Here is a 26,600-nt window from a genome sequence, read left to right as displayed (position 1 = left end):
TTTTTCCATCCCCTCACTTTCTGTCTGTATGTGTCCCTAGGTCTGAAGTGGGTCTCTTGTAGACAGCATATATACGGGTCTTGTTTTTGTATCCATTCAGCCAGTTTATGTCTTTTGGTTGGAGCATTTAATCCATTTACATTTAAGGTAATTATCGATATGTATGTTCCTATTACCATTTTCTTAATTGTTTGGGTTTGTTATTGTAGGTCTTTTCCTTCTCTTGTGTTTCCTGCCTAGAGAAGTTCCTTTAGCATTTGTTGTAAAGCTGGTTTGGTGGTGCTGAATTCTCTTAGCTTTTGCTTGTCTGTAAAGGTTTTAATTTCTCCGTCGAATCTGAATGAGATCCTTGCTGGGTAGAGTAATCTTGGTTGTAGCTTTTTCCGTTTCATCACTTTAAATATGTCCTGCCACTCCCTTCTGGCTTGCAGAGTTTCTGCTGAAAGATCAGCTGTTAACCTTATGGGGATTCCCTTGTATGTTATTTGTTGCTTTTCCCTTGCTGCTTTTAATATTTTTTTCTTTGCATTTACTTTTTGATAGTTTGATTAATATGTGTCTTGGCATGTTTCTCCTTGTATTTATGGGACTGTCTGTGCTTCCTGGGCTTAATTGACTATTTCCTTTCCCATATTAGGGATGTTTTCAAGTATAATCTCTTATAGTATTAAAATATTTTCTCAGTCCCTTTCTTTTTCTCTTGTTCTTCTGGGACCCCTAGAATTCAAATGTTGGTGTGTCTAATGTTGCCCCAGAGGTCTCTGAGACTGTCCTCAATTCTTTTCATTTTTTTTCTTTATCCTGCTCTGCGGTAGTTATTTCCACTATTTTATCTTCCAGGTCACTTATCCATTCTTCTGACTCAGTTATTTTGCTATTGATTCCTTCTAGAGAATTTTAAATTTCATTTATTGTGTTTTTCATCATTGTTTGCTCTTTAGTTCTTCTAGGTCTTTGTTAAACGTTTCTTGTATTTTCTCCTTTCTATTTCCAAGATTTTGGATTATCTTTCCTATCATTACTCTGAATTCTTTTTCAGGTAGACTGCCTATTTCCTCTTCATTTGTTTGGTCTGGTGGGTTTTCACCTTGCTTCTTCATCTGTTACATATTTCTCTGTCTTCTCCTTTTGCTTAACTTACTGTGTTGGGGGTCTCCTTTTTGCAGGCTGCAGGTTCGTATTTCCAGTAGTTTTTGGTGTCTGCCTTAGTGGGTAAGCTTGGTTCAGTGGGTTGTGTAGGCTTCCTGGTGGAGAGGACTGGTGCCTGTATTCTGGTGGATGAGGCTGGATCTTGTTTTTCTGGTGGGCAAGACCATGTCTGGTGGTGTGTTTTGGGGTGTCTGGGAACTTAGTATGATTTTAGGCAGCCTCTCTGCTAATGGGTGGGGTTGTGTTCCTGTCTTGCTAGTTGTTTGGCATGGGGTGTGCAGCACTGGAGCTTGCTGGTCGTTAAGTGGAGCTGAGTCTTAGCATTGAGATGGAGATCTCTGGGAGAGCTCACACCGACTGATATTACATGGAGCCAGGAAGTTTCTCATGGTCCAGTGTCCTGAACTTGGCTCTCCCACCTCAGAGGCTCAGGCCTGACACCCGACCCACGCACCAAGACCCTATCAGCCACATGGCTGGAGTGCCTTCAGAGTTGGAGAAGCTGGCCTGCAGTGGCTCTCCTTCTGCGCTGCACATTAGAATCACCTGCTTCTTCCTAGTTTTGCCCGAAAGGCAGTGTTCCACAGAGAAAAACAGTAGCCTTGAAAATAGTCACAGCTCTGAGATGGCTTTTTTTTTCCTTTGTGCTTAGTCGCGTTTCACTTGCTCACAGGGGGCCACATGCAGAGGCCTCGCACCTGGCTCTTCTGACTGGAGTTCCTATTGTGGAATGGCTGCCACCAACACCTCAGCTCAGGTGGGCCATGTGCAGAAGTGGGGCGAATGACACTGCAATCCAAGATGGAACTTTGTTTTTTTTGAGAGCCACAGAAACAAGATCTATATGGAAAACAAGGTTATTTTAAAGCCATGCCTAAAAGGCAGGAGGAATCCATGGCTTCTTTAACATCTGCTAAAGTTTAATTGCTGCTTATGGTTTACTCTTTTCCATCCTCTAATTTGATATGTTCTCACATCTTACTAGATAACTTAGGTTCTCTGTGTAGCCCCAGGGCTAATGAAAAAAAGCTGTGGAGTTCAGGGAAGAAGTCTTTATACTGTCATCAACCTCTAGAAATCTCTTCTGGGACTCTTTCACAGAATTCCAGCTTTTGGATTACCTTGAAAGTTGTAGGTTTATGCTTTCTGAGTTATGGAATTTATAACCTGCAAGAAGCTTTCTTATGTTACAGATGAGGAAATTGAAGCATAGAGAAGGGAAGGGATATATTCTGAGTTCCCAGTGGGGGATGTGAAGTGATCACTGAAGGGGTTTCATAATGTCCACGTTAGTGATCTTCAAACAATTATGTGGCTAACAAGGGAAAATCTTTACTGATATTGGAGAGCAACACGTGAAAATGAATGAATTTTTTCTTCAGCTATAGCTGAAGAAAAATGCTGGCCAGAGGGCTGTCTGCATGTTGTGTGTATTACACTGACAATCCATGGCTCCTAGAGATCCATTTTTCTAGCTAGTTTAAGGACTATCACCCATACTTGTCATACTTTTCCTGTTATAAATAAGATTATGTAATTAACACTCTGAGGTTCTGCCTGTGTTTTTATGTTTTAAGCAAAAGTTTTTTCTTGTTTTTTTTAAATTTAAGCTAACGTTCTTTTTTTGTTTGTTTTCTAGCTTGTTTGTATGTAAAGAATCTTTTAAAAAAATGTCATTGCTCACTTTTTGCAAACCATCTGGCAATTCCACTTCCAATGACAAAGGAAAACAGTAAGTAAAGTAACAAGAACAAAAGCAAAAGCAGGTCACCTCTTCAAAGAGAGAACTTATTTACAAGCAGATTTGAGCAGTGCTAAATAATACACCCCACAACATAATTCATAATAACATTCAGGGCAAGTTTTCATCTTTAGTCTGACTTCTCATTAATTTGATATTGACTTAACTTAGGATTTAATGAAGAAAAATAGGAATCAGCATAAAGAAAACCCAGGTCTATAATGGAGACAATAAGCAAGCTCTGCCAGATGGCACTATCAAAACCCACGGCAGGTCACACACAGCAGTCAAGCACTGATTTTCAAATGAGAAATGAGGAAGAAAAGGGCTGGGATTTTCTTCTAATGATAGAAATTTTTATATGGATATGCTAATAAATCTGATTTACATGTCATATCTCTGTTCAGTACTTTTTCTATCATGTTGCACATGGCATTTCTGCTATCAATAATTTATTCCATATTATTCATCATCTTATTTACAAAGACTTTGGTATTCTCCTCTTCCTTGGGTCTAGTAATTCATCAGAACTTGCTGGTTCTTATCTCCTTATACATCTTATAAACATCAATATATGGACCATTTCAATGGTCTCCCTGCCATTTCCATATCTTCTTGTCTTTCCATATCATCCTACATATCACGGCCAGAATAACTTTCAGAAATCACTGTTTCACCCTATTATTGCTCTACTCAAATATCTCCCTTGAAAACCATACTCCTTCCCATGTACTTATAGAATGTACCTCTTGAGTTGAAGCCATCTGCTGTGTAGCCAAAACAAATCCTTCCTGAGTTCCCTGAAAATACTCTCTGCCCCATCCAATAGTTCTTCTATATCCAGAACATGGAATTAAACAACTTCTCAAAATGCATTCTACAAAACACCACATCACTGAAATATAAATATTTTACTTTCAAAGATTTCCCGACATGTTTTCCCAACATGTTTGGGAAGCCTGGGTTAAACAAAGTTAAATGATTCCTCTTTTGCCTGGTTTTCCTTAAGAGAGCTTTGGTATGCACCGTTCCTCAAAATTATTTGACCATGGAACTCTTTTCATGAAGCCAACTGTTTGATGTATATCTATCCATATGCATACCCATATAAATATCTGTATTTCTAAATCTTATTTATTTATTTAAATTAAAAGCTTCAGAAAAATTAAACACAAGAGTTACCATATAATCCAGCAATCCCATTCCTAAGTATATACCCAAGAGAAGTGAAAATATGTGCACACAAAAACTTGCACGTGAATATTGATAGCAGTATGATTCATAATGGCCCAAAGGTGAAGACAACCCAAACGTCCATCAATTGACAAATGGATAAAAAATGTGGTATATCCATAAAATGGAATATTATTCAGCCTTAAAAAAGAAGGAAATTCCATAAATTATATTACGCAATATGGATGAACCTTAAAAATGTTATGCTAAATGAAAGAAGTCAGTCACAAAAAGCCACATATTATATGATTCCATTCATATAAAAGTCCAGAGTAGAGAAATCTATAGAGACAAAGAGTAGATTTGTGGTTGCTTAGGTTTAGAGGGGAATAGGGGGAGAAAGGGAGGTGATACTAAATTGTATAGGTTTTCTTTTTGAGGTGATAAAAATGTTCTAATATCAATTGTGGTAATAATTGTATATATTTTTTAATGTATTAAAAACCATTGAATGGTACATTTCCAAAGGGTTAATTGTAGGGTATGTGAATTACATCTCAATAAAACTGGTTATTAAGAAAAGTTTTTTATACTATATATGAAAAATGCTACATAAATGTAAGATATCATTATCATCTTTTATCATTCTATATAAAACAAAGGTCATAATTATTAACAATAATAAACAAAAAAGAAAAGTTTTTTAAATGTCAAGAATAGCCGGTATCACACCATTTGGTAATCCCTTCCTATGGCCATATTTTAATTAGCAAGGGCTTAACAATTATCTGACAAATGAACTGAAAGAAAAGGCTAACAAAAGCCTTTCTACTCAGGGTGGTCTATGGATGACAGCATCTCATGCCCTGGCAGCCTGTTAGAAATGCAGATTCTCAGGCTGATCCCACACCTGCTGAAACAGAATGTGCATTTTAGCAAGATCTAAGGTGATTCATATGTGCACTGAAGTTTGAAAAGCACTGAACCGTAGTATCTTCTCATTGCTGAGAACACTAAGCTTTTACATAGCTATTTTGCTTTCTTGTGCCTTAGGGCTTTTAAGAGGGATTAAATCAGTTCACTTTTAATAAGGACAGCATCTAATGAATTACAATTAACCTAATTTTCTCAGCTGCAGTTTTAATATGTTTCCAGTGCTCAGTCAAGCCTCCAAAATGTTATGATTATTTAAAATAGAAGAAATCATATGAAAATAAATAGATAACTTGTTCAGGTCTTTTAGTCCGTTGAATTTTACAGACAGGCCATCTTTTATAATCACTGATTTAAATTCAAAAGCTTATAGTTACCTTGTTCAAAGATACATAACAAATTATTTTAAACCAGCTTATTTTCTCATCAGTGAAAGCAATTTATAACCAATTTTTTTCCTTAGTATTGTCAACATTTTTGATGAATTAGCAAGGGTTATTTTGGTCATGCTCAAAAAATATTAAATATACATGAAGCAGAGAAAAGACTTTGTTTCAGAACTCTGCTGGATGGTTTGTGATATTGCTGGGAATACTGTAAGATGTGAAGTGCCCCACATCTATAAGCTTGTCAGAAATTAGATAAATTTATAACTGAGAAACATGTACTTAATTACAGCATAAATATACATATAAAAATGCATTCCTTTCAAGGATTATTCTCGTTTCTTCTCCTTCCTGCAACTGACCTTTCATGCCCACACAGACAGGGAAGCCTGAGGCATCTTGATTCTGCTGCTCTCCATCTCAACCCAGAAATGGGGGTCAGTCGGACCGAGTGACAAACTCATACCAACCAGGGCTAATTCCTTTCCCCATCGCAGGTGTGTGCTTGGGAAGTGAAGGTCTCCTATGATGAGCAGCACCGCTCAGCATTGTCAGGTGGTCTATTATTGGACAGTTATCAAAGGGTTTTAGAAAAATCCAACTGCTTTTCTCAGTCTCCAAGAGAGACTGCAAATAACAATTAATTTGTGATCAATTACCCTGAGTATTTTGATAAACAGTCACAGGACCATACTTTTATACAATGCCAGAGGCCCGCCATGCCCCTTGGTAGAAAGAGAACAACACTGTTCAAAAAAATTCTCAGATATGATTCTTTTAAATATATCTTTACTACCTATGGGGAATGATAAAATACATGAACATTTGTGTTTGTAATAGCATGAAGCACTCTACATATTTACAGTATTTACTATTCTTAGGAACATACTATTACCAGTGAGACACTTGTATAGAAGATATAAAGTAAAAAACAAATAAATATGCATCCTTCATGTGCTTGGTTTTACCGGCAATACATGTGGAATATATCCATCAAGTGTAGCCACAATAACTAAAATGAGTGATGTCTTTTTATACTGATATTAGTTGTATTCAAGGAAGTGCAGACTTGGTCTGGAAATAGATGAAGAACTAGAATAAATAATAAAAACTGAAACTTAATTTGAACTTATGAACTAAGGTACACAGTTTTTTTTCAGAAATGAGTAGTTTCAATTCTTTCTATGAGATCCTATACTGAGGAAGTTCTGGTCTTCAGGTCACTAAAAATACAGACACATGAAAGTCAACAGCAAAATAACAAGTCAATTTTAACTGGTTTATCTCCTGATTAAAAATTACACATACATATATTCAGAGTTTCCCTTAGTGAGTCCTTATTGAAAGAAAAAAACGTTTCCATTATTTAGAAATTGATGAAGAATTTCTTATAGCAAGAAAATTTAAAAATCTCTTACCCATTACTATTTTTATGACAGTAACAGAAGATAATATGGGTCTTGCAAAGGTAGGAACCAACCCTCCACATTTCAGAAGTCTAAAAAGATCACTCTTTAGAATACAGAATCATACTTATCCTTTGGTGGGTGTGATTCCATAATCTAAAAAAATATCTAGAGGGAAAACACAAATCTGAGGAATTCAGTCAGGGTGCCTCAGTTGGGGGATTTTTTTTTAACTCTTTCAAAAAGATGAGCTCATTTTTAAGAGGACTAAATAGAAAAATTCAAATAATTGTGAATGAAACTAAAAGGTTTTATTCTTAAGAATAATAAATTTATATTATGCTTCCTGATATATGGCAAAATTCAAGGACCATGAGCCAAACTTTGGAAAGAAGGTCCCTTGCTGCCCACCATTCCCAGACAGTCTCATAGAGCCATTTGCCCTGATTGGCTGTTCTGTTCCATCACTTTTGCAAGTGGCAGGAGCTACTGAGGCAGTAGGTTTGCCTTAGGATTTCTGTCTTGGCTTATTACCAACAAGAGGCCTCTGTGAGCGATGCCTTGCTTTTCAGCCTCATACTTTGGAGACCTCTTTTTTCCGGTCTCCCTCCTTTGGCACCACCTATAGGAGCTATGCCATAAATCTGTACATCTCTAATTAAATTTGGAAAGTGAGCCAGTTCATCCTGGGGAATCTATATCGGTGATGGTTTCTTCCAGCTTGCCTCACTTCCAAATACACTTTTGACTATAATAAGTATTAGCTGAAAACTGAGGTGTTGAAATGATTACTCTGAATTACTAGGGGAGAAATGATGGGCTTTAGTTAAAAGATTAACTTCAAAAGAGTCAAAGTGGATTTCCACTTTCATAGCAGAGTCTTGGATTTGAATTATATGTGTTTTCTCTCTAGACGAAAAGACACAGATACTTAAGAATACATTCAGAGTTTCTACAAAGAATGACCTTGGTGTGACAGTGGCAGCTTTGCTGTTCAAATCTCAGATGTCTTCTAGTGTCAAACAAGAAGGAAGAATGACAGCAGAGCAGGGAGTATGAAGAAAATTAGGAATTTTTTTAAGGAAATTAAAGAAGTGGAAGGGGGGTTGTTTAGTCCCAAGACTGAATGATTAGTGCCTGCCCCTGTTCCTCACAGCCCATTTTGATTCAACAGTGGGTTATCTCTTTCTCTGGTTAATTCTCATAGCACTTTGCTTGTGCCTGCCGTATATATACTCCTGCTAACTTAAACTATAGTTGTTTGTATATCTATCTTATCTTCTTTATTGAACTGGAAGCTCCTTGGAGAGAGAAAGATAACCTTACACATATTTTTATCTTCAGCAACATATAGCATAGGAGGAAATTTAAAAATGAGGGAAAAAGGAAAAATTTTTGAGCATGTATTATGTATTAGGCAAATGCAAGGTGTTAGTATGAAAGTATACAATAACAAATTTGTATTCCTTGCCTGACTTTTGAAGTAACTGAGATTTAATCCAAAACAGGCAGATGTAGACAAAATATCAGCTTAATTTTTGTTAAAGTTGAAACTAGAGAAAAGGATTTAGGGGTTTACTAAAGATGTATGCAGAATTAGGCAAACGCTCCCACCTGGCCACAGGTGTAGCTGGAAAACCTCAGTCTTCCCCATGTGGGGTACTGACCTGGTGAAACATGCATCTGAGCAGAGCAGAGCAGACCAGCATGGGCATTTCCTGTAGGCATTTGTAGATCCTAAAGAGGAAATAGGGAGGTGGGCCAAACTCCACAATCTCTTTCCCCAAACAAACAATTTCTTTCCCAAAACTCCACAGTGAGGTAATTAACTCCTCCCTTGGGAAGAAGAGAGTGAGTGAGGGGGCAGAGAGATGTCAGGATTGATAATATCCCTCTTCATGTGGTCATGAAGTAGGGGAAAGGAGTTTTCTCACCATGAAGTTGTTTTCCTACAACATCTCATTTAACCTCTCAATCTATATTAGGTTAGATATTGTTATTCTGGTTTTACAGATGGAAGAAGGGACAGCCCATAGATATTAAGTAACTTGCCCTAAACCTCAGAGTTAGAGAATGTTAGAGTCAATATTCAAACCCAAAGTGTGTGCTTTGTTCAACGTGGTCCACAGTGTATGGGACAGACACATAGTTTGGTGGATGGATGGATGGATGGATATAAAGAAAGAGATCTTTGTATACATTTATGTGTCAAATATGATAAGTCCCATATATAACAACAACAGTTTGCTGAATTACATTGTTTATTCACATTATCATTTCTAATGTGTTTCAGGAAAAATTTGGCTAAAAATATTATCAAACTACTTTAAAATATTTTAAGTCAATTCATTAAACAATATACCTTTATGTTCATTTATTTCTTCCAAATGGAAGACTATCCCAAATGTCAATCAATGTTCATTATCTTTGTCAGTTTACTTATTAAAATGTACAGTAATGTTAATTACCATCTCATTTAGAAAAATTCCTTGACTCCATGGTACTACCATGCTCAAATAGTCACACTAGTTATGTTGCTGCACCAATAATTTAGACAAGCCACATGGAGAAACTTCAGAAAGTTCAAACTAAGCTAAGACTTTGATTTGCTCTCTAGAAGTAAAAATGTGATTTGCCCTTTCAAATGAAACAGACCTGTTATCAGCAAATATTTACACAGACCTACTGATAACCAAATGGTTTAACCAGTTAGAATTTAAATGACAAACCCAGCATGATTAAAATTTGTACATAAGGAAATGAATAAAATGTGTACTGACTGTATGTCTGTGTGCATTTATGTTTGGATGGGTATGTATTCATTCATCCATTCATTCATTCAATAAGCATTTATGGAATTCTGCTAGGTACTAACACCTGTGATATAGGTATAAAAAAGTGAAAAGACATGGCCCTTACCTAGGAGATACTCCTAATCTCCTAGAGATAGTACGAATGTGTAAATAAATACAGTGCTCTGTGAGAAGTTTTATATTAGAAGCATGTATAACATGAAAGGAAAGAGTCTAACTTACAGCCTAGAAATAAGAAACAATAGATTTAGACTCCCCCATAAGGACCATAGATGTTGGAATCAGACACAGAATACAGAATAGCTGTGGGCGAAATATCAAAAGAAAAGGATATAATTATAATAATGAGCATACAATAGAAAGGAACTAACTGGAGAAAAATGAGACTTCTAAAAATGTAAAGTTAAATTGTTGATATCTGAAACTCAATAAAACTATTTGAGCACATGCAGTAAAGAGAGAAAAGAAAATACAGCACATGAAAGCAGCATGTGAGACAATGAGAAGGTCCAACATACGTAAAATCAGTGTAACAGAAGCAGACATTTAGCAGTATCCTGGCCTCAACCCAATAGATGCCAACTGTACTCCCTCCCCTCAGTTGTGAAAATCAGTGTCTTCAGACATTACCAAATGTCTCTGGGGGACAAAATTCCTCCAACTGAGAACCACTGCCATAAAACACATATGAGAAACACAAATTATTGACCTATGTCACTCATGGTTATGGATGCAAATATCATAAACAAAATTATAGCAAATTGGATTTAATAACAAATAAAATTACAAAATCCAGTTAGACTTTTTCCCTAAATGCAAAGATGGTTGTATATTTGAAAAACTATAACTATTTTAACCCACATTAACAAATTAAAGAAGAAAAGCTTTATGTCCTTTCTATATATATATATATATATATATATATATATATATATATATATATATATTCTCACAGTGTCCAGTGGTATGCAGGCATTTCCCCTTATAATTTACACGTTATAATAAACTATTTGCAGAGTGAGTTAGAAACTGTGCTTTATGCTCAGTGCTATGCTTGAAAGAAGGGGACACTCATGTACCTGAGCTAATCAGAAGCCTTTCCCACAAGTTTTATGGCTCTTTAAAGAAAAGGTTAAAGAATAAGATTAACTCACAAAGCCATTTATAAATGTTTCAATTCCACTGAAGGGTAGACTCTAGATGTATTTTAATGCTGCAATAAATGTCTACTAAAATTTTGATCTGTATTTTAAAAAGCAATTCAAATAACTTAAATCCAATTTATATTAATGCAAAGAAAAAGTATTTTCAAATGATTGTTTAATTCTGTGTCTGCAGTATTTAACACAATGGTCTTTGAAACCAACTGACCTTTATTGTTAGTATCCAGTAAATAAATATGAATGACTCATCAGTGCCCTCACATGAATTGAAGTGCTCATTTGCAGTGGCTTTAGAATGTATTTAATTTCAAAACAACCTCTATTATTTTAATTTAATTATGCATATAAACAAATCTGGGATCACTGCATGTTCAACAGTCAAACAAGATGAATCTCTAGCATCACTATGTCTACCAAATGGTCATTTAAAGAAATGACAAAGAAAAGATGCTGAGAAGTATGAGACCGGGAGAGGTGGTTCCTTATTGGCAAGTTGCTCCACCCCAAACCACCATCCCAAGTTCTGCATCTTGGTAAGTAGGAAGTCAATGTTAATTCAGTGTCAAACTCCTGATTCTCACAAATACTGATGTTACTCTTACTCAGTTTGAACGAATGAACATCAGTTAAATGAAAGCATGGAAATCAGTTCTCTGAAATGTTGACATTTATATGAAGAGGGACTAATTTCAATTAAAATATGAGATAATTGCATATAAATGAATTAGTGGATATAAAGTTTACCCTGTCTTATCAGCCTAATAGTTGTTATAAAAATAACAACAATTGGCTAATTGCTGTGCTGGGCACTTCAAATGTATCTGTGATAATAATCATGCTGATAAAAGTAATACTCAGCCAAAAAGAAACAAAACCGCCTATCAGGCAAGGAAAGGGTTGTGCATCATCAGGCAGATCATGCTAACTTCAGTGGCCATTTTTCTACCTTTCATTTGGACACCATGGGGTGCTTTACTCCTCTGGTTCTCTGATATTGAGTCCATACTGGAAACACCATTGCCAAACAATCTCATCAGAAACAAAGATGATCTCACTTGAATGAAAAAGGACCTGGGTGAATTTAGGGCTTGCCTTTATAAATTTATACCCTTATAGGCAGAGGACTCTGCCTGGAATGAAGCCTGTCTCAGAAAGGCCCAGATGCAGTCACCCTTGAACATCTGGTTGTCCGTTTGGAGCCCTTCCTGTTGCTGCCTGCCAGAACATTTCCAGAAGGTAAGATGCTACACTGTTCCTGAGAATCTGAGAAATTCTCCAACCTACTCACATCTACAACTTGTCTTGTCTTGGCAGTCCCAAGCAAACGCACAGCCCCGGCACCAGACACCTTCAGTTGGATGTCTTTTGTTTGTTTTGTTTTATCCCAACAACTTATTCAGATATGTCCCATTAGGAACTGACATTGTCAGGGGAAAAAATAAGTGTGATTTTGTAAGGTCAGTGGGAACCAGAGGTGCTAACCAGAGGTGCTTATGGTGCTTAAAACATAGAATAAATGCATTTCTATGTGATCTAAAAAAAAAAAGGCTGAATACATAAAATGCTCAAGCATTTAAATGGTAAGAATAGATAGGGGAAAAAGTCAGAAAGGACAGTTATAAGGCATGGTACAAGGGATCATTTTATTTTGGGTGTTTCCTCTTTTAGAGAAGAAGACAAGGAAGTGGTCTGTGGTCCCAATTATATTCCCCAAATGGGAAACAGCATGGTCATAAATGAGAGTACAATTCATAGTTATCATTTGAATACCTACTATATGCCATCCACTATGCTAAGTGCTTTAGATGCATTATCTTATTTAATTCCCGCAGCAACTTTTGTGGTTTTAGGAGCTACTATTATCCTATATTTTACAGTTGAGGAAAGAGTCTTAGCAAGATTAAATAACATGCCCAAGGTTACATAAATTGTAAGTGACAGAGCTAAGACTCAAATCCAGGTCTCTTTGAATCCAATGCACTTAACCTCATTCTACAATGCCTTAAAACACTAATCTGTAAAGTTTTGGCTTATGTTTCAATCTTTGCCTCTAATCAGCGAGCTCCTTCAGGGCAGAATTTATTTCTCATTAATTTTTGTATCCCCAGAGCATGGAATAATGCCTGATACAGAGCAGCAACTCAATGATTGTCAAATGAACAAAATGATGAATTAATAAATAAAGGAAGGAAAGAATTAATTTTAAAAGGAGTCAGAAAATGGAAGTTCGTGAAAAAAAAAGTTAATTGTACACTAAGAATGCTGTTTCTGTGGTTAGTTTTGTGTCCCTCTCTTTCTATTGTAACAACATATGAGTATTTTATGATAAGCACCATTTTCACTTTAGAATTAAACAAAATGCTTTCACAAATACGTACTTTACCCAGGGATTTAAATGAACGATTGAAATTCCACAATCAGAACATGACACAACCAAACCAGCATATAATCATATGTTTCTCATAATAAGCTACTTGAAGTGTTCTTAGGGTTACAATTTTGTAATCTAGGCACGAGAGGAAGATCTGTGCTCTTGACAACATTCAGCACAGGCACTTCAACTGGCTCTGGATCAAAGACAAGCCCCTCTTCTGCACTACATAGATGTTCTCTCTTTCCTTATCAGGAAGCAGACAGTCCTAACCATTACCTTCACATCCTCTGCCATCTTCCTCCAGCTTCTGGCCAGCTTGACACTTGCAGTAATAACTGCCAATCGTATTACAGCATTGGTCCTGACAGACACCATGGTACATTCATTTATATCTGCAATTGAATATGTAAACAGAATTAGCTTCCTGAAACTAGACACACAAAAAGACTTCAGTGGCTCTCCTAAAAATGTACCATCACAGAGTGACATCATTCTTTGACCTCAGATGAAATGAGATAAAACTATAGTATCTTATTTTAATTAGAGCTAACACACTCTAATTTTGATGTAAAGAAAAAGACAGGTCATAATCTTTGGTATTTGAAGTAAATATTTTTGAACAGTGTCCCTAAGGGGTTGTCTAATCTTATGGAATTTGGAGGCTTATGGTACAGATCCAGATATTTCACATCCAAGTCATCATTTCAGGATGAGATTAAGAAGAGAGTGAGGAGCTAGCAAGTCAGAATACCAGGTCACCTATTTATCCATTAAATGTTTTGTTGCGGGCTTCTCAGATAAATAATCACTGAGCACCCACCACTATATATTTGGCATTGTGCTAAACAGTGTGGGGAGGTAAAAGGGTAGTTTCATGGCTTCCAATGATTCAAATCCAGCTGGGGTTGAGGACTAAACAGAAGTGTGATTTGGTTGTGTCCATGTGCTGGGTATGTCCACAGCCTACTTCTTAACCTGTGGCCAGGAAGCATCTTCACAGATAGGGCTCAATTTTATGTGCACCCCCCATCCAGCTTCCAGCTGGTAAACATTCCAACCCATCTGTAGGTTTGATAGTGAGTGGCCCGTTCTGCTCCAAGTAGTCACTTCTGCGTGTTGACTTGCTGACAATGGTATTTGTTTCCTGAAATGAGTGTGGCTGGAAGACAGAGAGGGTGGAGAGCAGAGAAGAACTGGGGAGGGGCAGGTAAGGATGGCAGAGGGCAGAAGAGAGAGACAGAGGGGGAGAGGAAGAATGAGTTAGTTGGGACCAGCCAAAGAAGCTGACAAAGTAGAAGCACTGCCGAAGAGGAACTGAGTTCCCATAACTTTGGAACCAAGAGTGCAGAGAACTGATACTGAAGAAATGATGAGGTACCAAGCAGAGTGGGGTAAGGTGCACCTCAACTGGATAGAACTGAATTTGTCTGAGGCCTGGCTGTGCAGCTGTTGAGACTGCTTCCATTTGTTTTCAGTTAACTTTTCATTGACATGTGACATACACATAGAAAAGTATACAGATCTTTAGGATACAGTTTGATGAGTCTTAAGAAATAAACTATAGCAATGCAACCCCAAGAAATAGACCATGGCTAGCACCCAAGGGGCACCCTGCCTAGCTGAAGGTAACAACCATTCTGATCTTTAACACTATAGGTTAGTTTTGTCTTTTGGAACTATATAGAAGTAGAATCATACTGTGTGTTTTTCGTGTCTGTCTTCTTTTGCCCAGCATTCTGCTTATGAGATTATGAGACTGTACTTGTACTTTGCTCATTCCTATTCCTGTATATTATTCAAATCTATGAATATACCACACTTTTTATTTATCCATTTCACAGCTGATGGGAATTTACCTATTTTCTTATTTTTGGTTATTGTAAAGAGTGTTGCTATGAACATTCTTATACATGCCTTCAATGAATGTACATATACATTTTGGGGGGTAATATATCTAGGACTGAAATTGCTGGATCAAAAGGTATGATATGTTCTGCTTTAGTAGTTACAGCCAAATAGTCTTCTAAAGAGGTTATTCTAATTTACACTCTCACCAGTGGTGTCCTAGAGACCAGATGCTACTCTTCCTTGTCAATGTTTGGGATATTCTGTTTTGTTTTGTTTTTCATTTTAGTTCTTCTGGGGAGTGTGTAAGAGTATCACATTGTGACTTTAATTTGCATTTTCCTGATGATTAATTAGGTTAAACACCTTTTTCATGCTATTCGCCATTTGGATAACATCTTGTTGACGTGCTTGTTCAAATATTTTGTCCATTTGTCCAATTCTTAAAATACTCTTCTTTTACTAGCAGGTCAAGTAGAATGTTAAACAGAAATGGTGGCAATGATTATCCTTGTCTCGCTTCTGAATTCAAAAGAATAGTTTTTAATATTTCACTGTAGGTATGATATGTTCTGTGGGGATTTTTTTTTTTAATAGATTAGTTTTATCAGATTAAAAAAGTTCCTTTCTACTTCTAGTTTCTTAAGTATTTGTATCATAAATAGGTGTTAAGTTTTATTTACTGCTTTTTCTGAATCTAGAAGGACAATTATATGGTTTTCCTAGTTAATTCTGTTAATATGATGAATAACATTGATTTTTTGCCTCCCTGAAATGAACCTGGTAATGATACACTACCCTTTTATATATTCCTGGATTCAGTTAGCTAATATTTTGTTAGGATATTTGTGACTATATTCATGAAAGAGATTTTCCTGCACTTTTTCTTTCCTGTAATATTCTTGTTAGGTTTTGGCATCCAGGTCATACTGGGTGGATTAAACAAGTGAGGATGTTTTTCCTCTTTTTCTATTATCTGAAGAATCTGAGACTTTTGTCTTTCTTACTTAGATTTTTGAAAGAATTCATTTATGATACCATCTAGGCCTGGGATATTGTGTGTGTGCATGTGTATGTGTGTGTAGACTTTTAATTACAGATTCCACTTCTTTAATAAATAAGAATATTCAGATTTTCATTTAAACATGTTAGATAAATTATATGTTTGGAGGAATTTGTCCTTTTCACATGAATGTTCAAATGTATTTCTGTTAAGTTGTTCACAATGTTCTCATCCTATATTCTAAATGTTTGTTCAATTTGTAGCAAGGTTCCTTTTCCTATTCCTGAAATAAATAATGTGTGCCTTCTCTTTTTTTCTTGATCAGATTTGGTATCTATCTAACTATCTATCTACTATCTATCTATCTATCATCTATCTATCTATCACCTTCATCTTTTCCAAGAACAAACTTTTGGCTCTATAGATTTCTTTCATTGCTCTGCTTCTAAGTTCTTGAGATTGAAATTTAGTTAATTAATTTTTGGACTTTCTTCTTTAAAGATATTTCTGGTTATCTATAAATGTATAACAAACCACCCTCCAAATAAGTGGCTTAAAGAGGCAATTTACTGTTATCTTTCACATTTCTGGGGATTGAAGGGCTCAGCTGGGTGGTCCTTATTTGGGTTTTCACATATGGGAGCAGTCAGGTGGCAGCTTGAGTTAGACTTGCATGCAAACTTTTTCACTCACATGTTGGGATTTGGGCTGAGACGTTGGAATATCTGAGAGGCTGGTCGGGCATCTCCCTTTATCTCCACGTGCCTAACTTTGACTTTCTCACTGCCCAGTGGTCTCGAAGAAAGAAATTGATGGCAACCTTCTTGGAGAGAGTGTATCACACTAATATGTTCATTTAAGGCTATACATTTTCCTAAAAATAAAGTATTAGCTACATCCCACAGGTTTTGCTATGTTATGATTTAATTATCATTTGATTCAGAGAGTGAATCTTATGGAATTTGGAACTCCTAATCTAAATTAATATTTTTGTTTGGGTTATTTTGAGGTATATTCTGGGGGTTGTCCAAACATTTTAGGAACTTCCCATCATCTTGTTATTATGAAATGCTAGATTAATTCCACTGTGGACAGAGAATATGCTCTTCATGACTTCAGTTCTTCAAAATCTGTTAAGTCTTGCTTTATATTCCAGCACATGGTCAATTTTGATTTAAAAAAAAATCTATATCTACTGGAAAATAAAGTGTGATCTACAATTGTCAGGTGCTATGTTTTCTGTATGTATATATGCACATATAAATTATTTATATGTATATATTTCAAATATGTACAAATGTATATTTAATTAGTTCAAGTCCATTAATCATGTTTCTCATATCTTTATATCTTCTGGAATTTTTTATATGTTTGTTATATATCAGTTAGTGAGAGAGGCATAGTAAATTCTCTCTAATTTTACATTTTTCCTTTTATGACTGCAATTTTTATTTTATATACTTTGGAGCCCTATTATAAGTGGAATACAAGTTCAGAATTGCCACATCTTCCAAAAGATTAACACTTTGTTATTATAAAATGTTCCTCTTTAGATCCAGCTACTTTTCTTTCATTAAAGTTGAGGTGTTAGCAAATATGGTCCTGACTAAAACATGCCTAAGACATTTTGTCCATGCCAAAAAATCCTTGATATTTAGTCCTGTCCAAAACCTCCATTAGACATCTGGTCCATAAGACATCTGGTCCATGCCAAAAGGTCCCAGATATTTAGTCTTGTCCAAAACTGTTTGGCATGAACCAAATATGCTTATGGACATTTTAGACAGGACCAAATGTTCTGCAAGGAAGTTGAGGTTTTGTGATTATTAGTAGCTATATAAGTTTTCTTTTGGCATGTGTTTGCATGACATTTCATTTTCTAAACTTTAGGCTTTTTGTATTCACATATTTTAGAAACTATATCCATGTATCTTTATCTGTATGTGTTATTTTAAACATTCTAACATCTTTAAACCATGGTATTATATCACTGACTTTTAATGTAATTACTAACATATTTGGATTAAATTTACCATTTTATTATTTTTCTAAATTTCTATATATTTTACATTACTTTTACTCTGAACTCGTAGATCCTTTTAAATTTATAATTTTAAGTGTTCTACACATACTCTTTATTAGGCTGTCAGTAATATATTCCTTTATTATTCTTTTGGTAGTCACTCTAGATATTACAACATCGATTATTAAAGTCTAATATAAATTAGTACTTTAACCACTTCCCTGACAATGCTAGAAACTTATACTTTAATTCTCTTTATGTTTTTCCTGCTTTTTATATTATTGTTATCATGCATTTTAATTTCAGATATTTAGAACTCGTAAGACTTTATTGTTATTATTTTATATAGTCAAGAGTAATTTAGCTTTATCCACATATTTGCCTTTTCTGGTATTCATTATTGCTTCTTGGATTTCTGTGCTTCTATTTGGAATAATGTTCCCTCTGCCTGAAAACTCCTTTTAGTGTTTCTTTTCATATGGATCTGCTGGCAACAATTTTTTTTCAGATTTTATTTGTCAGGAAATGACATTTTTCACCTTAGTTTTTAAATAAACTTAAAAAATTTTAGAACATTTTCAGATTTACAGAAGAACTGCAAAGATAGTAGAGGGTTCCCATAAACCCCACTTATTCCATATTCCACTATTATAAGTATCTTACATTAGTGTGGTACATTTATTATAATTAATGAGCCAATATTGATATATTATTATGAACTGGAGTCCATACTTTATTTAGACTTTCTTAGTTTTTACCTAATGTCCTTTTTAAGTCCCAGGATCCCTTACAGGGTATCATATTACATTAGTTGCCATGTCCCCTTAGGTCCCTGTTGGCTGAGACAGTTTCTCAGACTTTCTTTGCTTTTGATGACCTTGACAGTTTTGAGGAGTATTGGTCAGGTATTTTACAGAATGTTTCTCAATTTGGATTTTTATCATGTTTACCTTATTATTAGACTGGGATTATGTGCTTTGAGGAGGAAGACCACACAGGTGAAGTGCCATTTTCATGATCATATCAAGGGTACATACTATCGACACATCACTTAGTCCTGTTGATGTCAACCTTGATCCCCAGGCTGACAGTGTTTGTCAGGTTTTTCCACTGTAAGTTTACTCTCATTCTTCCCCTTTTCCATACCAGTGTTCATTGGAATGAAGTCATTATGCACAACCGACATTTAAGGAGTGGAGTTATGCTTCCCCCTCCTTAAAGGTAAGGTATATATATAAATTATTTGGAACTCTTCTGCACAGATTTGCCTATTCCCCCCATTTATCACACTTTAATTTTTGAAAAATATTTTCAGTGGAATAGAATTGTAGGTTGACAGTTGTTTTCTTTAAGCATTTCAAAAGTGATATTTCATTATCATTTAAATTTCCTTTTGAATGTAATGTGACTGTTTTTCTCTGTCTGCTTTTAAGATTTTCTTTTTGTCCTGTTTCTGATATGTTTTACTACGGTATGCTTTAATGTGGGGTGGTTCTTTTTTTTTTTTTTTTTTTTTTTGTAGCCTTCCTCCTTGGAGTTTATGGTACATCACATTTCTGTGGTTTGATGTCTTTCAGTTTTAGAGAAATTGTTCTCACCATTATATGTTCAAATACTGTTTTTGCCCATTTTCTCTCTCCTCTTTCTAGTACTGCATAACACGTGTTTGTGAGATCTTTGATCTATACATCATTTTTCTTATGCTATTTTCTGTTTTTTTGTTTTATTATCTTTTTTCTTTATTTGCTTCAGTATAGATATATTCTACTGACCAGTCTTCTAGGTTATTAATTCTATAAACAACTGTTCATAATATACCATTAATTCCATCTACTGCATTCTGCATTAAAGTTATTGTCTTTTTCATTTCTATTATATATAGCTGATTCTTTTTATAAATTCTACTTCTTAGGTGAAATTTTACATTTCATCATCAATTTTCTCACTTTTACCAATCCACTCTTTTTTGACTTGCTTTATAATATTGAAGCTGGACCCTGTAAACACTTCTCCCTTGCCAGGTGGTACAATGGTAAGCCTTCTTAGTAGAGGGCACTGTATGAACTCTGTAAGAGGAAGGGACTTATCAGTTTGATTCTAGTACTTTCTGTTTCACAGGCATGTACACTGTGGTTGCCAGTAGGCAGCTCCCCTGTCAGTGGGAAGCTTATCTATCAGCAAGCAGCTACCCTGCCAGTGGTACATACCCTTCAGCAAGTCTCACCAGTACTCCAACAGGCAGCTTCTCAGTGAATTTCACTGCCATCCACCATTTCTGGCCAGCAGCACCTCAGCAAACTTTTATGACACCCAGTGACCTATAGCCAGAACGTCTCCAATTGGATCTGAATTTCAACCTGGTGGGGAGATTAGGAGACAGTTTCTAAATTTGTTCCTTTCTTGGGCACTCTTCTTCAGTCCTGGAAATAGTGGCTGTTCCCTACATCTGCTATTCCTATATTCTTTAACATTCTCTTAACCCTTCTTAGTACTGTATCTCTAGTTTCTAATTAATATTTTTTATAGTAATTCTTTTTCCTGATCACATCCTTGCTGTGGTTTCTGGTATACCCTCTCTCCAGTATCTTGATCCCTCAAATTTTGGCTTTCATGATAATTCTGAATTCCAATTTACATCTTCCCAGTCCAGTGAGACTGATGACTGCCCTGTCTACCTTTTCTTCCTATTAGCAGCAATTTTCTTCTCATCTTTTGGCATTTCCCACTATGTCACGTATGAATCAGTCCCTCAAGGGGAAAACTTATCTCACTGACGCTCCTGGCTGCCATGATATTCTCCGATATCTTCAGATGAGTGATTTTTTTATATTACATGCAACTTTTCTACTTGTTCTCAGCACGAGAATAGGTTTGCTACCATGTAGACCATTTTAGCCAGTAAAAGAATGCCTATTCACACTTTTCTTGATCTTCCTTACTTTTCCTTACATTAGTCCAAAGAAAACTCTATTAACTGAGGCATTACATGCTTGTTTATTTTTCTTAAAACTTGACTCAGCCAATAAACCAGGAATTCATGAAATGATTAACAAAGAATACAAGACTCTATAAATAAGTCCTGAGCTTTGTGTTGCAAACTATCATACAGAGAAAGATCAGTGAAGGCTGACTTTCTAAGGAATATTTGAGTACAAGTTCACATATGATCCTGTAAGCTTAGTTTGCTGGAAAAAAAAGGAGATATGTTAGAATAGGTCAGATATCAAGAGTCCTGTGATTCCACTTTTAAGAATTCATCCAAAAATATATTCCAATGGAATTCAACGGTGTTAGACACCTTTCCGTACTTAATATCATGCAAGCCTCACAATGAACTGATGAAATCATAAAAATTATGCTTATTCAAAAAAGCTATGGCCGTTAAAAAGAAAACTGAAAATCATATATATGTTAAGTAAAACATTTATTACAACTGAAACGTTCATCAATATGGAAATAACTAAGTAAATTAAATGTATCACTTCAATGCAGTCATTACAAGTTGTAATTGTGATGGCTGTAAAGCAACATGGAGAACTGTTATGTTGAAATGGATAACAAATTGTTTCTGTGTTTTAGTTGCAACTAGAAAAGCCATATATTCTTATGGAGAAAGCTTGGAAAGATTGAAAAACTAAATAATTTGACATAACAATAGTAGAGTTATGTCTTTTAAAGTTTTAGTTTTGGTTGTTATATTACTTGTGCCATCATTACTTTAAAAAATTGGTCTGAGATGTCTGACGGGCAATTAAAAAGAATAAAACAATGGATTATACAGTTTTTGGAGACTGTTCAAAGGGAAATAATTTGCTTTTTAGGAGGGATGGATTTTTACCCTTATTAAATTCTTATGGAAATCTGTTTGAACATAAGGATTATTGGATAAAACAATGATGAATCTTCAACAGAGGTTTTTCCAAAAATGCCAACATTTTTTACATCAATTTTTGACTAATATTGACCTGTACTAAGAGGTAAGGCCTAATGGAATAGCATATTATGGCTAAATTAGTTCAACTGAAAGCTGAAACAATATGGCCCAAATTGCCTCTGCCTGGTTCTACCTGAAATAAATCTATAATTTTAAAAAGGAAAGTAATGCTGGTTTGCATAGTCCTGAACAGGGCTTTGGAAAATAGTTTATGCTTTTGGACCACACTCATACTTTCTATGTGTTTTCCAGTTCACCACAGTCTTTCCCACAACATATCCCTTCTCACTCATTTATTTTATTTGACTGGCTCTGAAAGCTTATGACCTTACCCTTCCTGGTCTGAAAGACTTGGCTTCAAATCCTTAAAGATTCACAGATGTCTCTCAGGGAAGGCCTGGATAGGGATGGAGAGAAGGAGCACCCTTGCATAACTCCTCTAATTCAATAAGTGAAAAATTGCTTTTATTACTTTTATATTGGGTAGCTCTCAACTTAAAATCTGTTTGAATAAAGTGGTTGTTTTTGCTACTAAAAATATTTGAATCCTTTCCCTAGACTATTACATCTGATTACAGGAGAGTTGAAGACAAGGTCTTTTACTCCTAAAGAATGTGAATAAATATATCTCTGGGAGGTAATATGAGAGAAAACTGTCAATAAAGGGACCCAGTTTTGATTCTGAAATACTAAAATAATAAATATCACGTGTAAGGATCCCTTTCCACATATGTCTATTTACTTTAAACCGTAACAATCATGAACAATATTAAAAAGTGTCAAACTGAATTTGGCCCTTCAGAAAACTCATAATCAAATAGATAAGATGGGGCTAATGTAGCAGGAATTTAAGAAATAAAAGACATTTAAAGGTTTTGTTGGTCAAAATGATTAGTATATAGAAATAATATTAAAAAGACTTAAAATCTCTTCTGCTCAGTAAGAATTTTAGCATCACAAAAAACTGTTAAAGATACTTTACAAACGTGTTTCATGTTTTGGGAAGTAGATTAATACCAGTAGTGAAAAACATAAATGAAAGAAGCTGATAGATTGCTCCACATAAACTTCAAAATCTACCATTCCAAGAGACCAAAATTAAAAGACAAATAAGAAATGAAGAAAACAACATTGACACATAGAAGGCAAAAAGGGCAGAAATCATTAATATATAAAAGGTTAATATAAATCAATAGGAAAAGGTGAACTCTCCCTAACAGAAATTTGATCTAATGAAATGTGATAAATTGAAAAAAATCAGAAATACAAATGTCCAATAAATGTCAAATGTTTTTGAACCTAACTGATAATCAAAGAAATTAAAATAAAAATAAAGTTATACTATTGCTTCTTTATCAGATTTACAGAGATTAAAATCAATACTAATGTGTAAGGGTTGTAAGGGTGTGACGAAAGGAATGTACCATACTTTGCTAGTAAGAGCACAAGCTGAGAAATAGTTTCTGAGATTCAAGTGTCTACAAAAATCAGGATATGCATATACTTTTCCACCCAGCAATTCTACTTTCAAAAAAAAAGAATATATCATAAGGAGATAATCACAAGTGTCTATAATGATTTATGTATTTCTTAATACCAGAGGGAAAAAAATAGAAACTAAATATAAAACTGTAGTAAGTAAATTATAATACATACGAATCAAGGACCACTATATGATAATTAACAATCACAGGCCAGGAGAATATTTATATACCTCTGCAAATATGACACACTAAGGGTGTGTATACTTACATATACATATATAATGATCACCCCATATATCTACTTAACCTGTTAATACATGTTTTTTTTTTAAATGCAAGTACATACTCAAATATGCTAAAAGTCCTTATCTTTGAATGATTGATTACAGTTGGCTTTGTTTTGTTGCTCTGCACTTGCCTGTTTCCTAAACTTCTCTGTAATGAGCATACTTTCAGAAAAAGAGCACAATAAATGCAAAAAAATATATTTTAAGTTAAGGCTAAAAGGTTCCTACTACCTTCCCTTTCTTTTTTTTATACACTCTTGCCATGGTGCACAATTATATGACTTCCAGTGTATTCACTTGAATTTTAGAATACGTGGCATGCTTTTATAAAAAGATGAATGATCTTTAAGATTTTGCTTGTTAAGCTGCTTTGTAAAGAGCTTAAAGCTGCTCAATGATATAGAATGTTGGCGTTCTCTTCAGTCCATTTCCTGTGGCCAAGGCTGTATCATTCAATGAGTTGGATGAGAAAGCAGCAATGCATGTGAATGCTTCTGATCTCTGGAGGACTCTTCATATTCAAATGATAAGGATAGCATTCTAGAACACTCCCTGTGGAAGGTATGCAAGAGACCACTATTCTCCTGAAAACTAGACCCATGCTTATGTACTGAAGATTTGATGAAAGGAGAGGATAGCACACTGTCTATACCAAGAACTTCCCGCCAGGGCTAAAGTAGAAACCCTTTAAGGACAACTAAATGTAACAAGCAGGTGAGTTTCCTGGGCAAGGCAACAATTCCAAACGCAATGGCTCTTATTATCAAGCTTAAGTCTTGGTCTGCCAGGGCACAAATGAGCACAAGAGTAAACTTCTTTATGAAATATTTGATGCTAACTTCACAGTTCTTAATTTTGTTATCTGTATAGTAAGGGGAAAAAGGTAATTATTTTATAAGACTATTGTGAGGATCAAATTACATAATACATTTAATATAACACAGTTTCTAGCTTAAAGTAAGCTCTTACTGTTATTATTATTATTAACTAAACATTATCTATTATTATTTATTTATACTTGAGAATCCAAGCCTGGTTCATATAAAGCACTCAATTGCTCTCTTGTTTAATTTGTATTGAACATGAATTCCATCTTATATGGATGGAATTATAAATTTATAGTAACATATGCCATATTTCTTCTCTACACACAGAAAGCTCAAAAACAATTTTGCTTTTCCTCTTACAACACTATTTTTTTATACAACCCTGCTGTATTTATGTACAATCTGAGATTTTTTTTTTAAATTGGCTGAATAATCCAACCAAAAGATAGACTTCATTGCTAGTGCTTGTTCACTAGTCTGTTACATATTGACATTAATAAATAAAAAAATATAAGCACGCATTTCCAATTGTATTTTTTTTCTACTTTAAAAAGTAAATAAGGAAGCATGGTGCACATTTGGTGACCTCAAGTACTCAGAAAAGTATATATGAAAATATAATGTTATTTTTATCAACTGAAAATCAGTGTTCATAAGTAAAAAATTTGAAAGTCATTAGCTTTGAAGATGGTTCTGAAAGCCAAGTCAATATTTAGGATTTAACATTGCAGTTTTATAAAATACTCACTGCATGATAGATTTCAGGCTGTTTCATGTGCCCAATGTCATTCAAGGTTGCAAATAAATTTGGTCTTTCAAAAGCAAGATGAATGACAAAAATTCTCTGACATATAGCAAGTCTTCCAGGTTAGGCATGACAAAAGTTCAATGACATCATTAAGGCTATCAATCCATCTGCAATGACATACTGCAGTCTCTTCAAGAATTAAATATGATGTTTGCAAGGGCAGTGTTGCATTTCTAGTTGTAGGATAAAACAATATAACAGAACTGCAAATGCATAAAAGATCTGTTAAATTAGCTACAAAAATAAGCTATTAATTTCTATCTTTAAACAAATTTGTGAATTTGGGCTCTGTATATTTGATCATTTTCCTAAAACATGCTTCACTTCTAAAGTCACATGATCCATTTAGTTTGTGGTTATTGGGTTTTAGTGATTGCTTATGCTGCTTTCAGAAACTTAGCAAATACTGAACAGAGTTGGCCACAAGGCAGAGTAAAGAAGCAAAATCAGAAGTGTTTCAATTTTTACTCACAACTTTCTCTAAATCAAATATATTTGCCCAATTTAGCATGCACATTTTTGTTTTTAAAGGATTGTGTGTTTGTTTTGTGAAAATTACCCCAAAAGTGCATACACATTTTATGTATCATAGTCATTTTCAAATCAATAGGCTTGCTGGAGTGATGAACTAAGCTCTTTATTGCAATTAGCTTTTCCAGCAAATCAGTTGATTTCTCTTTAGGTCCCAAGCTTAATATAATTCTCTACAGGTTAAGATATGGCAGAGGGCTTCCCTGGTGGCGCAGTGGTTGAGAATCTGCCTGCTAATGCAGGGGACGCGGGTTCGAGCCCTGGTCTGGGAAGATCCCACATGCCACGGAGCAGCTGGGCCCGTGAGCCACAACTACTGAGCCTGCGCGTCTGGAGCCTGTGCCCCGCAACGGGAGGGGCCGTGATAGTGAAAGGCCCGCGCACCGCGATGAAGAGCGGTCCCCGCACCGCGATGAAGAGTGGCCCCCGCTTGCCGCAACTAGAGAAAGCCCTCGCACGAACCGAAGACCCAACACAGCCAAAAATAAAATAAATAAATAAATAAATATCCTCCAAAAAAAAAAAAAAAAAAAAAAAAAAAAAAAAAAAGATATGGCAGTAATCAACATCTCTGGAAAATTCATACATGCCTAAAATATAATTGGGAAATGTATTTAAACAATGTTCTGGGTCTTTACGATCTCATTTTGGGATTATAGAATTATAAATGAAGTATATTAACCATATATGTATTCTGAAGAATTTTTATAATGCCAATAG

General features: G+C 35.1%; 1 protein-coding gene across 1 annotated transcript in view; it reads right to left on the bottom strand.

The window, feature by feature from the left end:
• The window catches only part of LOC132364356 (EGF-like and EMI domain-containing protein 1), a 509,410-nt gene that overhangs the window by 111,450 nt on the left and 371,360 nt on the right, over window positions 1-26,600 (bottom strand). The window contains 2 exon segments of the mRNA XM_059919966.1: window positions 13,415-13,516; window positions 13,519-13,530. Coding sequence (XP_059775949.1) covers window positions 13,415-13,516; window positions 13,519-13,530 — 114 coding nt within the window.

The sequence above is a fragment of the Balaenoptera ricei genome, chromosome 4 (assembly GCF_028023285.1).
Source record: "Balaenoptera ricei isolate mBalRic1 chromosome 4, mBalRic1.hap2, whole genome shotgun sequence".
NCBI classification, from domain to species: domain Eukaryota; kingdom Metazoa; phylum Chordata; class Mammalia; order Artiodactyla; family Balaenopteridae; genus Balaenoptera; species Balaenoptera ricei.
Note: the sequence above shows the minus strand (reverse complement) of the source record. Positions and strands in the feature narration are given on the sequence as shown.